This window comes from Anopheles coustani, chromosome 2, assembly GCF_943734705.1.
Source record: "Anopheles coustani chromosome 2, idAnoCousDA_361_x.2, whole genome shotgun sequence".
Classification (NCBI taxonomy): Eukaryota; Metazoa; Arthropoda; class Insecta; order Diptera; family Culicidae; genus Anopheles; species Anopheles coustani.
Window position 1 is genome coordinate 77,091,025 of NC_071289.1, and position 15,011 is coordinate 77,106,035.

A 15,011-nucleotide genomic window follows, 5' to 3' on the forward strand; every position below is an offset into this window, starting at 1 on the left:
CCTCGTCGTAGTTCATCTTCAATCCACTTATCAGCGGTTTCCTCTTTACCGGTACCGCATTGCGACCACCCCCGTCCCTGCCTCTGCCTCAGCTCATGTACAAATCCCCCAAGCCCGCCAGTCACGGAAGCCGGAAACACGCAGTTTGCCATATCCGCATCGAATTTCACTTCCGTTTCCGATTCCGGCCCGCACGTCCCAATCTAGGGCTAGTTTATTATGTTCGATGAACTCGCTTCAGCAGCTCCTCGCTGCTTCCGGCCTCCACCGCCGGGCTGGCATCGGCCCAACCGGGATGCACTCGTTCTTGCGACGGCGAATGCATCTGCGGTCGGTAGTGCATCTGGCGGTCTCTGCCGTGCACCTTCGCCCGATGCTGCTGCCGGCGATGCTGCCCGTGCGCCTTTTGTTGCTGCTGATGTTTATGATTTTTTACCTTCCCTTCCTTACCCCGGCCAACGCTACCGTCATAGTAGTCGTAGCTATTGTTGGTGCCCTTCGGTTCACCGGCCGGTTCCTGGGATGATGATGATGGTTGTTTTTCCGGCCACAATCGATACGCTCGACCCCCGGTGTCGGCTTCCGGCCGGTGTCCACTCCCATTGCCGGGCGGCCCGTCCAGTCCCGATCCGGAAGCTAATAATGGTGGCGCAACGATTGAGTCGCCGACACGGGATGATGCCAATCGTTGCTGCTCCGGAGCTGGTGGCTGTACCTTCGTGGCCCGGTGGCCACTCGAGGGCATTTTTTGCACCCCCCCGACTGTCTTCCGAGGGCGACAGTTTTTGCTCTGGTTTGGGAGGAAGAGAAAACGGAAAAAAGCACGGCCATGAATGGAAAACCGAAAACGTCACAAAATAACAACTAGCGGTTGATGAACGCTGCTGCTGATGAGAGGGAGAGAAAAAATGCCAGAAAAAATCAAAAACAGTAAACTGCATTTGCAACCTTCGGAGGCAATGACCCCGCGAAGATGGAGCACGTAAGCGAAACCGGGTAAATTAATAGCATTTCCACTACAGACAAAACCAGCAGCAGTAGTAGCACACAGACTGTTGTGGTCCAGGGCATGGGGAAATCCATTAGTTTGATGTTATGTTTTAATCCTGCTTCTCGCAAGCTTGATGGAAGCACCCGCGGAGAATCGTAAAAACACAACCTACACTCCAGTTTTTTTTCTTCTGCTTGTATTCTGTTCATCGTCCAAGTGGATGCAATCAAAAGGCTGTTGATTAATTTCATGTAGATGCACACAAGAGGATGCTGCAGAATGGGTCCAATTGAAATCGAGCTGGTAGGTTAAATTGTGCTTGAATGTTGCTCGACCTATTATACACGATACCTGTGTACGTATTGGAGCGGTAATAACGTTTACACACAAAGAGATTTAGATTTGCTTCATGCGGTGAAATACAGTCTTCTTGGGAAGCAGCAGGTTCAGCAGGAAAAAATACAAACATCGTTCAAAATGCATGTTGTTTGTCAAGTCCACATCCAGAAGCGGATCAATCCGTTCGGGGCCCCCAAGCGGTTGGATAAACGTGGCCCTCCAGACATTTCCATTGCAAAAAAAGTTTCGATACCTGTGGCCAAAATTGAACTTATTTTTTACAACAGCTTGCAATCCTTTATACATATTTTCAGCATAAAATCTCCACAATTTTTGAAAGGTATAAATTCTACACATCATTTCGTTATTATCAATAACTTCGTCACATATCTTATAGTAAATATTAATTCAAAGAATCTAAAATAAATAAACAAATTCAACAATATACTGTGATAGGTAACTTACATTTCCTTTCACACAATTTACTTGTTTTATGAAATCAGATATTACATCTTCATCATCTGAAAATAATCACTCTAAATTAAGCAATCTGAACAAGTTAATAAAATTCATTTCGTTCTGTTAATTATGACCTCCACATCCTAACAGACCAATTAAAAACTAATCATTTTATTATTTTTCTGCAATAAATTTCATGGTTTTTTCTTTTTTTAAGTAAATGCAAATGTAGATTACTGTTCACAGATGTTATTTTATGTGTGCTGAATCACAATAAGGTTTTTTAAATGGCTCTCAAATTATCAAATCATTCTATCAATTTTAACAGCGATGACGAAAACAATTTAGAAAGGGTAACAATGAAGACTTTTGCTGATGGACCGTGAATTGAGAGCATTTTAAGTCAAACGAACATTACTAGATGAGAAAGAAGATTCATGAAATCATATTCTGGCAAGGTTTTAGGTGAAAATTACCAATGCTTAAGCAATATCAAAATACATCTGTACTAACTTTGATCAAAATATGTATGCCGCTGCGAGAATAAATAAAATCGGTTACTTTAGCGATCTGGGGTTTTCATCTCGTTGCCCCCTTAAGCTCGGGGCCCCCCGCGGCTACTCAGCCTTTGTCCACATCATTTTTAATCCACTAGACTAAAAATGTCATACCGCTTTTAGATCAAACGAATACTGGGTGTCTCTTAAATCTCGTCCGAAATAAACATGACAAGACGAAACCCCTTTCTGGATCTTAAATTTACCGTTTCGGCTGTTCGGACTTTCATCTGGTACTTCTTGCATGAAAATGACTACGTCACTAATCGAGCCCCAGCAATGTGTCGAAAAACCACCTCCTAACTCTTTCCAAAACCCAGCAAACGGAACGCCCTTCCGCCCCCGGGGGATCATTAGTCAAAACAGATATTAGTTACACGAGTATTCCATAAGCTTGAGCCGTCTCACGTCAGCCGGTCGTGTCTCGGTTCCGATCTCGGAAACGTCTCGGAGGTGCTGGTGAACTGAAGCGTCTAGTGTACTAGCACATCACCTTGCCGAATGAAATCTCTATCCGCTCGGCCGAGAGATTCCGGCTTGTCACTCACGATGATTGATAACAAAGCGACCCACGCTGTAATCGCTGTGACAGTTTCTCCGTCGACCGACGCACAGCCGAGGGTGGGACTCGGTTTGGGGGTAGTTTTTCCCTTATTTCCCTGTTTCCGGATCATGTCCAAGAGGGTGGAATGAAGTGTCGGTGACATATAAGTCTCATTCAACACACTTCGGTACTCATTCCTTTCCATGGTTTTTTTCCCTTTCCTTTCGCCCAGTCAAACGATTTTCTTCCGTAACTCATTCTTGGGAGAGGTAGTTTTTTAGAACCGTTTTGTTTCCATGGTGCCTTGTAGGTTTTAGTAAAAAAGACACACATCAGCCGAAGTACCTTCGCAGCAGCTGAAAAGGAGGAAATTTCTGTAAGCAAACATAACATTTTCGAGGCGCACCCGATAGCACCTGTTTCGAGGTGGTGTTCGATGATGATGAACATGCGTACGTGCATGGAGGCGCCCGGTCGTTCGCTCGGCTTCGGTTTCACTGCAAAGTGGCCTGGAACCCGCTGGCGACGGAAGGAACACCATAACCGTTACCGTTCGATTTTATTTATACTGCACAACCCTCTCCCCAGAAAACCCTCCCCTAATGACATCCTTATTACGATCGTTCGCACCGCAACGCAACCCAACCTCCACCCCGTTATCGATACCGATACCGGGTCTTCGATTTGGAAAGTGGTATGGAAATTGTTTTGATTGCGCAAATGGAGGTTCGTCGTTGTCCTTTCACCAGTGCCATCGGGTGAACCGACCGCCATTTGTAAGGCGGGGAGGTTTTCCGATGGAAGAGGGTTGAGGATGGGCAAAAACCACCACCCGGACACCCGGTATGCTCCGGGCACTGCGCTATCTTTGGCAGTGTGTGTTATGTTGCCAGAGCAAGCAAACGGTAAAGCAAATATGCTCGGGAAGCCACATCTCGGTTTGGTTGGGAGTGAAGAAGGGTCGTCCTAGAAGAGGCCGACGGATGGGACAGGAATGGTGCGAAAGCTCCTTCACCCGGGAAACGATTGCAAAGGATTCCGATTTCAGTCAGCTTCGTGTCGGTAAAGATGTCAGCAATCGGATACGTACACCCAGCCTCCTGCCGAAGACGATGATTATGATGATGTTTCCAAGGTAATGTCGGCCTTGTAATACGACGGTATGTGTGTGTGTGTTGAATCAACAAACGGTATGGCTCACTTATCCAAAACGCATACACCGCCACAAGTCCCCAGAGGGACGCCAACTAATGATTCCCATTCCATTTGCGTGTTCAATTTTCCCCCCCAACACCACCACGGCGTGGTATGCAAACAAGAAGCCGTTCTTGTGCTGCATTCAACGCGATTTCCTTTGAACTTTTTCCCTTCATGATCGACGACGTCTGACGGTGGCGATGCAACGTTATAAGGGAATCCGGCAGGTCCTCAGAGATACCAACGGTACGACACCAATCAACATGTCTCATGGCCATCTCTGGGCTGGAAAACAACGAAGCTCCAGGACATCATCCAGCTAATCGAGAAGGATGCCGTTGGGAAAATTTATTCCCTGTGCTTTGCATCCACCGCGAAGCAGAGTGGCCATCCAACAGCATCGGGTGACCACCGGCTCCCGAGCCCTGCTTACTGGCAATTCTTTGCTCCCGGAAATGAACCCAATTTATTTTAATACATTGTGGTTGCCCACTCTGGCGCGAACAAACGAGAGCGATTCCCGGGCCTTGGCCGGCCATTTGTTTGACGTTGTCATTCGCCCGACGAAGTAGATCAAAAAGGAGGGCTTCTGGTCACCATTTCCATCGTCGCAGGCAATTTTGTGTTTCGCTTTTTGGGAATGGTAAGAAAAAATCGAGGCCATGTCAAACGAGACGGTGGCCCCAATTTGTGGCGCAGTAGCCTTACCTTAGGGCCGCATTCACACTTGAGCACCCACTGCACGTCGACGAACTGGTTCTCGATATGTATCTGGCGCGACTGCAGCATCTCCTGGTCGAGCGGATCGATCGACGCACTGTCCCACAGGTCGTAGCCGTGTTCGATGAAGTCGAACGGATCGCCGGAGTTCAAAGGGCACAGTAATTCAACCTGTCGCACAAGGGAAGGGAACGGAAGAAGTAGAAAGAGGCGTGTTAACGTGGGGGTTAAAAATGGATGAGGTCAGATCTGCTATTCTGTGGCAGTAGAATGGGCAATGAGAAAAGTTTGCAAATAAGATGTCTCAAAAGCTATACAATATTTCTAATACAAATCGACTCAGGTCTACATTCTCAGAGTAAGTAATTTACCAAAAACGTTCTAATAATTAAAAATATAAAAAATACATAAAAATAAATTTCAAGCATAGCTTCGCTTGAGTAAAGTTTGATAGATTATTGAAAATGTATTAACAATCAGAATACAACACCAATCAAATTAACGAATCTAAATATTGATCGTTTTAAAATTGAATCTTTTGAGAAAAAAGAATATGAAATATGTGTACAAGTTACGACAGGCTTGCATTTCTTTTTAACAACTGCTTTGCATTTTTTAATGATTCAAATTGAAACATGTTTCATCAACTTAATTAAACTCAATTACCTACTGTTAAACTGAATTTCTTGTTTATTTGGTAAAGCTTTTCAAACGTTGATCATGAATTTAAACAGTTTAACAGTTTTAAGAGTGTTTTAACTAGCACAATCGCATTCTTAAGTGAAGTTTTCCACTGGGAAATTTCATCCACGCTAGTTTCTTAATGGTTTTACAACATTTAAACATAGGCATTAACACATAATTTGCACGACGCTTAACGATCTAACTGTTGCTCTTTTAAAGATGGCCGCAAAACGATAAGAATCTCGTTAGCCCTAATTTTCAAAGCCCGATTGGGTCGTTTTGAAGGCAAACCAACAAAAAAACCTGATCCTTCGCTGATGGCAAACACGTGTCTGACAACACCATAATTACCCTCGTATCATATCGATTACCTTAATAGTAGTGGTTATTGAAGGCACACAACACATGTTGGAATCCTGGCACAGGCTGCAGGATTTTGGTCGATAAAGCTTCCGCGATACGCACGGACCGAGCCGCAACCGCGAGGACGCCGTCCGCTGGATGCTTCGGCACTCGTGCCCTTTCTGGTGGTGGTACGGTGGAGCGAAAAGGGAGAGAAGAGAGAAAGAGGGAAGGAAAATCGGAGGTCATTAGATAATTATTCATCCTAGTGCCATCGTCGGCGCGGAATGGGTCATGAATTCTCGGTCTCGGGCGAGCTAAGGGATGTAAGATAATCTTGCAAGGACCTTCCGGAACTTCACCCCGAGTTGCATGACCTGGTTCCACCACCCGCCCGCCAACTTACCCTCCTCCGGTGTTCACTTTCCCCGACCAGAGCGACACCGTTGGGGACGTAACCGGTGCTGCCATCGTACGGTCGGAGCTGTTTGCGATCTGTGCCACCGGCGGCCCGCTCGACTGCAGCATCGCTGGCCGCTAGCTCCCCACCGCTGCTGCCCTCCCCCTTGGCACCCTGCTCCTGCGTGGCGTAGTCTCCGGCGATGTAGTAATTATTGTTCGACCTGCTGCACCGGTGGTTCTCGCACAGCCGTATCGTGCTGAGCCGCTGGCAGCCAGGCGTTGTGGTGATGTTCCTGGTCGACGTCCCGATGCCGCAGCTCTGCGAGCACGGTGACCACAGCGTGGTGGACGAGTTGTAACAGGTGGCGTTCACTGTGGGGCAGATTGCAGTTGTTTCTAGCGTTACTACCTATTTTTGTTTTTTATTCAATAAATTCCAACCACCCTTTGCATGTCACTCTTTTTCGGCCTTCGGTTAGCGGCTTGCAAACCCCAAAACCCGATGCTCCGCTGGTGGCATCGAGTTGGAGGCAAACCACCGTACCGTAGGAAACTTGTACCGTGCTTACCAGCCGTGCAGGGGATTCGTTACCACAAACAGAGCCAGGAAATAAAAAGAAAACAATGGTTCACTGCACTTTGTTTCAGAATATAGGAAAAACCCTCTACTCTGCTATATGTGACCTCTTATTTTACTACCACAAAAAGCCGCAGAACGGAAGCACGAATACTCAGTTGACCACAACGACGTAGTACGGGAATCAACCAAAATTAATGATCCACACAGATTGTCTGACAGGTCAAGTCGGGTCAGAAAGTAAAACCATCAGAATAGCTTGGAAACAATTTTTTAAAACAAAATCCCTTGTCCACAACAAGATTCACAAATTTCTTCCGTTCATTCGTGGTCACTAAGGGTAACTGATAACAATTTAAATCAGAAAAACGACTTGGCCGGGTTTCAGAAAACCCTCATGAAAAATATTGTTTAAATGGAATTTTATAAGTTGCTCAAAATTACCGAGAATTCATAATTATCATCAATACACGTACTCCTTTGAAAAACAAATGTTTAAAAAAAAAACTGTGTAAAAACTTTACGTTCCACTTAAAATACTTACCATCGGTTGCCGGTTGCTCGCAGAGCCACACCCGGCAACAGTGGTCCGGCAGCTCGACCAGCTTCGGGGCGATACAGATCGAGGTGTCGACGGGTGGGGGCAGATTTTCGTGTGGACATAGCGTCGAACAGGCGTGACGGCCATTCTGAAAACAAACAAAATACTTCCGGTTACCATCGGGCGCCTACCCATCGATACCCGTTTTGGGGCAACAAGTGACAAAGTTTCCATTCTCGGCAAACACGCAATCGGGAAAGCATTTTGAATCACCATATAAAAAAGGTTTCTAAGTGACGTGTTCAAAGTTTCCCACCAACATCTAAGATCAATCGGTTTTTATAAGGGAGGAAGAAAAACGCAAGTATTGCTAGAGCCTGATTTTGCGCTGAAAGAAATTATCTACGAGAGGTGGAGAAAAAATCGCTCTGCTCAAATATTGACTAACATGTAATTGGTTTTCCCCGTGCGGAGTTGATAGGAAAATGATCCGATGCTTCCTTTTTATTTTTTTTTTTTTTGTTCTCCAGGAAACGAACGATAAAAAGGAAAGAAAGGTAGCTAAACCAAACTGAATTGCCAAATCCTTGTCCAGTCCATTTCTTTTCCTCCGCGGCTTCACATTGCCGTGGTCTCGCTATCTTCGAAACTTTGTTTGATTAGACAACAAAGTTTTCTGGCCGTAACGTAAAACGAATTTCCTACACCACGCGCTGGTCCAGCGCCAACCGGGGGATACTTTTGATTGAATTTGCAGCCAAATTACCGAAACGGTACCGGATCGAATCCGGACCGACAATACGGGGTGTCGAATCAGGTGACACCTGAACCGGTCTAAAGCGGGAGAAGAAAGGATGAAAATGAAATTACACGAAAGAGTAAATAAACGTACAAAAGCTGCCCGTTGCAGGGTTTGCTTCTGTGAAGATACTGATACAGCTAAATTCAATATAAAACAGTGAGAAATACTTAAAGCCGGTCGCCAGAGACAGTTGAAAAAAGGACACTCGGGTTGAATACCCGATCTTCCCTATAGGATCCACTCCAATACAATTATCAAACGAGTCGTCAAAGATGGAAAGGTTAATTACTTGGGTCACACAAAAGTGAACCAAAATCTCTTTTAACAACCATATTTTGCTTTGTCAACAGATCCGATTTGCTCCAAATTGGCCACTTTGGAACCATCCAAATAAAACTCTTCCTGTGCCCTTTTTCCTAGTACTTAAATGAAAGTAATCCCCGAACCAATTCCAAAAAAAGGCTGACCTTCAAAATAAAATCCCTTTGCTGACTCGAAGCATCAACATTGGTTACGAACGTAAATACGCTAGAGGGAAAAGGTTTTGGATGCAGATTTATTTGGTTGAAAAATATACATCGTTAACTCACCTGACAAACGCATTGTGTTCGGCAATCGAGTTTAAACGTTTCTCCATGAAAGTATGTTGCGTTTCCTACTGTGCAACTATCTGGAGATTAAAAAAATATTTTTGAAATGTCACTTTTAAGACGCTTTTATTATAAAACAATTTGCTATGGAGCGATATGCTTTATAGGATTTAATAAGCTAGATCAAGGGAGATTTTTAATTTTTAAACTTAAATAGAAATAGACAGTCAACCACCTTTAACAATACTTACCATAGTTAAGTCCTATTTGTGGCTCATAAATCTGTATAGGCAAGAGAAAACAGACGTATTCATTAGAAAATTTCATTCCTGATAAGATCACATCTGTGTGTGTGTGTGTGTGTGTTATACATAAACAGAAAATTGTTGTTCATTCTTGCGTAATTTAAACCACTGTTCCCTCGTTTGCCAAGAGGTAAAGAAAGAATCGTCTAAACTCAGAAACTACACTTTGGGTGAACCACGCTCGCGAAAATTTGTTTTTCTTTGCTGCCGGCAGAGTAATAAGTATTCAGACGACATAATTGTTGTCCCAAGGATTGTTGCTCACCGGCACACAACGAGACAATATGACAAAGGAAGATGCTTTGAATGTTTGAATGGAAGGAATGTTCGGAATGTTCATCGTCGTTCGGCTAATCCAATCAGAACAAACGAACCGTGCAGCATTCCAACAATGCGCCGTCCTCTCGATTTCTCTTCATTCTACGCCCGGCCGAACCGGGTATAATCTTCTTTAAGGCGGTAAATATTCAATAATCTATACCGAGCCATAAGTTTGCTAAACACACCAACCACCTTCCGCAACCAAACTGCATCGATGTTTCGTTTGAAATTTCTGAAAATTGGACGTGGAGGTGCTTTTGGTCAAAACGGAACGGCAGTCCCGACCGGGCAGGAAACTTTTGCTCGTACAAGGGCCGCTTTCGCCACGGGGCAACAGGAAATGAACGTCATCGCCAATGTCCTATCGGATTTTGGAGCTGGAGGAGAAGTAAAAATTCAGTCAAACGAGCGAACGAGGCGGCAACAGGAAAGGAGTTTGGCACTCGATCGACATCGACGGAAGCTTTCGTGTCCTCAGGGGCTGCCACCGGTGAGGTCATAAAATTTGAAATTTACTTCCTGGCCATCTCAATAACTTTCACTTCATTTCGAAATCTCCACCACCAAACTCTGAGACCCGGTTAGCGATGAAGGAAAAGGGAACCCGAAACACGTGGACCAACTTTGCCAAGTGCAGAAGCAAAGTGACATATTTACGCCATTAACTTGGTGCCGGTGGCCAGGATTAGGATTTACAGGCTGCCCGATGGAACGATTGTTAAGCCACGTTAAACCACAGGAAAATTTACACAAATTCGTGTAAATCTTTTAGGGTGGAAATTTGTACATACTTCAAGGGTATTCTAGTCACGGAAAGGTTTGAGAATTCGTCCTGTACACATCTTCCTAAGCACTTCCCTGTGCCAATACTGAAACACAAAGGACAAATGGAGCTCACTTGTTGGTCCACCGGATCAAACACCTCCATCAAGTGTTAATTTGTGATCCTAACGACGGAGATAATGGTGCACAACGGTGGTCAATGGGCCGATACTTTATCCAATGGATTGCCATATATTCTTGCTTCGAACCGAACCTGGACTTAAAGATGTATCAATGGACAAAAGGTCTCAATAAGGAATGGGAAATAGAATGCAGATGTGAGATCCAGTTCGGACGGTTTGCGCTTAGAAAACGTTACGTAAACCGCTACGTCTGCCATTCGCTTGAAACTGGACCGACGCAGACGATGGCGGCGAGTGAATTGGCGATATTTTTGCCTCGTTGACTTCTTGATCCGCATCCGCGTAGGAAGAGGAGAAGAATGGTGCCAAATTTTCATCAGCACATAAACACGAGCGAAGCGTAAAGAATCGCCGAACGAAAACGTCTTTCCGTATCGTCTGTTTTTCTTCTCTTCGATCTAAACATCTCAAAGTCCAGCGATTTATGTGACAGTTATAGCCGAAAGTTTTAATTAAACGCCGTTCAATGGGGCATTATAGAGATTCAATTAAAGATTCGACATACCGTTGGAAAACAACAAGGATCAAGGAATGATACGGATAAAAATGTTTTGGGATGGTTAATTTAACGGCCCATTGACGAAAGGCAAACAATTATGGAACATCAAAAAGGTAAACAATACCTAAAGCACAGCAAAAACTCACCTGATTATCCGTGTTTATGGAGAATGCTGTGATGTCGAAGAGTCCGCTCAAAATGCAACCAAGCAAAATGTACAGCCACATGATCCTGGAAGAGAATAAATAAAACAGAAAATGCATTTCAATAAACATATAAAAATTGAATTGATTAAATAGCATTTTTCCGCAGAATGGATTGCTCAACCGAAATCCACTTTTAACTTCAATTTAAATTAAAATCATAACGTAATTAAGTTTCAATATACATCCTTTCAAGTCTTTTTTTAACAGTTTGGATGTTTAGAAATTAAATTTTCATTCCATTTACTATGTAATTCGATCGATCGTCAAAACACATCTGCAACCTAAGGCGTAATTCGTTCAAATCCATGCCATGCAACCAATTCGTGCGAAAATCGTGCGAAAGTATAAATTCAATCATCAAACCAGCTCACCGTTACACAACGTAAGGGAAGTTTGTTAACGAGATTTTTTTTAATGACTTTCCAAAGTTTTTCCACCCACCGGTTTTATTTTTATTATTGTTAGTTTTTTTTGTTAACTTCAATTTTTTCCTATTGCTGCAACCCACGAGTTGTTGTGGGTGCTGTGGAAAATTGGCAGAAATATTCAACGATTTTTTTTTCGGTTCACTTTTCGTCTATATCGCACTTAACATTTTTCTTTTACTACTTCGAGTGTTTCGAGGCGTGGAACTTTCCTCCCTCCCGATGGCTGATCGTTGGAACTTTGTTGTATATTTTTATTATTACGTGTGAAGTGATTTTCCGTTCGCCTGGGGTGGTTTCAATGACAGAAACTTGCTCCACCTAAATTTGGCAGATTTTGAGACGGCTTTTTGTTCCTTTTCGCTTTCCCAAAAACTGGTGAAATTGTTACAGTATCGTCATTATTTTCGCACATTTTCGCTCTGCTAGTTAAGATTTACTCCCGGCATGACACAAGGCATTAAAGAATTTTTCATTGAATAATGCACCCATTTTCCGTTGGATTTGTATTCACATGTAGCAAAAGGGAACTCATAAAAGAAAAGGTATCAGGTGTACAATTTTCACACCCACCGTATACATCATAACCCTCTTAGCGCACCCTTTTGCGCTCGCTTTGTCGAATCGGTAATGGAGTAAAGATTTTCCATCCGCCCGCTGATGGTTCGATTGGTACGATGGAAAAGTTTTCCCAGCAAGAGGTAAAAAAACGGATCCGAGTGCGGAGTGACGGGGAAAATGATTCGATTTGCAACAAAACACCGCTTACAGCTTGCAGCCAACGAACCAAGAAAGGAACAGTAGGGCGCACTTAAAGTCAAATTCGGTACTTTTAGTCGGGACCAACTCAGCAAACACCTTCAATCCGTAGACTATGATCTTAAAGATGAACGAATTTCGCTTGCGTCTGTTTTGGAAAAGTTCAGAGTGTAAATAGCGGCGAGTAAAAGTTGGTCGTTAGAAGCTGGCGGCTCCACGAAATGAGTTGAACAGTCGGTGAGCTGGAGGTGGAATTGGAAGCATTTTATCAATCGTTTGTTTGTTTAAACTTGAATGAATAAGAATAACTCAACAATCAAGTACAAATGAACTAAAGCATTGAAATTATAACGGGTGGCAAAAAATTGCAAAACACGTTTCAAATAAAATGCTACGTAACAGCTACAAAATCGATTGGGTTATCTCAAAACCATGACTATTTAAAAAAAAAAGTGTTGAACGAACATTTCATCTATCATTCCCTGCAAGTTTGAAAGTAAGTAGACATGGCTCAAAACCCTAGTGAATCACAATCTCTTCGACCTCGGGAAAACTGTTCATGCTCCGCGGAATCCAATGTTATTTTTGCTCGCAAAAAACTGTCGTATGGAGGAAAAATAAAAAAGAATCGTTCCGTTTCCACAAACCATAAATTACCACTCCTATGTCCGTTCGGTGCACGCTACGAAGCTAACCGAGTGAGTCATTCCGTGAGCCAGTTGGTGTTTGGCAAAAAGAGGACTGAAATCGCCGAAAAGAACTGCGTCAAAAAATAAACCCACTCGATGAAGGCAAATAGATGACACAAGGTATGTTTTTGCTTTGTTTTTGGCCTACGACAAGGCAACGGAGAGCAAGTCGGTGGAAAATATCGATCCGTAAAACGTTGCGTCGAAACGATCCATTTAGCCGGCCCCGTTATGAGTCTCTAGGGCATGCTACGCACGAGACGCGAGACAAGTCCTTCGCTAATCTTTTTTCCCCCGCATTTTCCATACCTATCTCGGGGACTGAAAGCTCGTGTCGTTCGGGGAGCAATTGATGTTGCGTGGTTGAATTTTTAAGAGTTTAAATGCACGCCGTTCCGTTCCGCCAAAAACCGTTCAACTCCACAAACAAGGGTTCGATTTACTTTAAAAACTGTGTGAGCTTGTGGAAGAAAAATAAAACGCCAACCAGAACGACGAAGCTTTCCTCGGTGTTTTTTATTTTATTTTCACAAGCCCCGGTAAGCTGCCCCGGTACGTGGTTCCGATCGATGGTAAACAAGCTCACGTGCGATCAACAACACCGCCAATCGTGCCAACCACAGGCGCGACAAACCGAGGCGTTAAGTAATCGAATTTATATTTATTGCCTATAAATTGTGTTTTATTTTTCCCCGCTCGCAGCCCATAAAGCGAGCTGATTGTGGCGATAATTCGGTTGGAAATAGGTTTCCCGGCCTCAGGAGTCAGGGCCCAGCTTTTGACGAATTCGAATACAGAACGCACGCTGTTTATCTTTCGCCGCAACACGGGCCTTCGTTCGGTGCTCGACGGCAGAGCGCTTTCCTCGCCATCGCATATTCATTTGCCTGGCGGGCGTTGAGAGTACGGAATTCATTTCCACACATTCTGCACGTCCAATAATGTATGCATTATTCAGTGCTGCCGAAGACAGCTGGAGCAAACCCTGCCGAAAACGTTGGTTAAGAATGGGCCAATTTAAGATACCGCGCGCAACGCGAACGAATTATGAAAAGCAAACAAGACTCGACGAAGCTCGACGCTGGTGACACTATTTCCCATCTTCCCCTGCCTGGGGATGGCCTAGTACGGGGGCAATGGGACGGAATGTGACCTAGAACAGGCCCGGACGGGAGTCATTTCCAAACACCAGCGCACATGGAAATCACTTAATTCGTTATAATAATATTTGAATTTGTTCGTTATGGGAAGTGAATTACATTTGCTCTCATTAGTAATGAGGGTGGTTTTGTTGTGTTTTCTTACAAATTAAGCCGACTGTGTAGGCCAGATGAGAGATAGGCAGACAAACAATTGGATTCAATGAGTCACAACCAAATTATTTCCATCTATTTAAGTGGATCAATAGTTAACTTATTTCTTTACTCAAGTTTAAGGACTTATGTTACATCTTCACTATTTTATCAAAAGGTACAAGATATTTTGTCAGATCTTTAATTACAGTTAAAAAGTTTTAGTTAAGATGAGCAAATTTATAAAACCGTAAAAATTCCCTGGACTGTCAATCGAAACATAATCAAATCCTCAAAGTAAGATGGAATCTTTTAAATAACATAGGCAAATAAATTATTTTCTACAATTTCACAAGACTAATTGGGAATAATTATCAATGAAACACAGACATACACTACTGCCACTGGTTTAGCAAGCGTGTTAAATAAACACTTCTCGGAAAAACGACTCATACCCACCTATTTTTTAATAGTCATGGCATCGACATGCTCGCGACAAAATCGAACAAATATTTGCAAAATTTGAGTAAACTGAAGGAAACACGAAAAAATGACATCCTAACCACAACATTGCGTTGGAGAATGTGCTTTATGATAAAAGGTTACGGTTAAAGCTTAGTACCAAATTATGGTGGTTCCGCTATGTTGAACACCTAAAGTTCGTAAAATGGTCCAGGAATTCAACAGCCACATTTCGGGCGGAAATATTCCACTCCAATTTAAACCAAAAGCCAAGCAGTTGCGGTTACGTTTGAAAATGGCACTTCGGAAAGCATTTCTTCTCTCAAAGATTTATAAACCGAAA

At 43.5% G+C, this 15,011-nt stretch overlaps 1 protein-coding gene across 1 annotated transcript; it reads right to left on the reverse strand.

Annotated features, from left to right (window-relative positions):
- Positions 1–217: 217 nt before the first annotated feature.
- On the reverse strand, positions 218–11,062 carry LOC131265083 (uncharacterized). The gene is made up of 8 exons (XM_058267344.1): positions 10,982–11,062; positions 8,997–9,027; positions 8,746–8,825; positions 7,357–7,501; positions 6,240–6,607; positions 5,863–6,015; positions 4,796–4,978; positions 218–790 (listed from the first exon to the last, which is right to left on the reverse strand). The coding sequence occupies exons 1-8, from the start codon at positions 11,060–11,062 to the stop codon at positions 218–220; spliced, it is 1,614 nt and encodes a 537-aa protein (XP_058123327.1).
- Between the last annotated feature and the right edge of the window lie 3,949 nt (positions 11,063–15,011).

Coding starts and splice junctions, on each gene's coding strand:
- LOC131265083 (XM_058267344.1), bottom strand. CDS start 11,062: ATGTGGCTGTACATTTTGCTTGGTTGCATTTTGAGCGGACTCTTCGAC. Junction 6,016..6,239: donor AAAGTGAACACCGGAGGAGG/GTAAGTTGGCGG, acceptor TACCACCACCAG/AAAGGGCACGAGTGCCGAAG. Junction 791..4,795: donor AGTGTGAATGCGGCCCTAAG/GTAAGGCTACTG, acceptor CTCCCAAACCAG/AGCAAAAACTGTCGCCCTCG.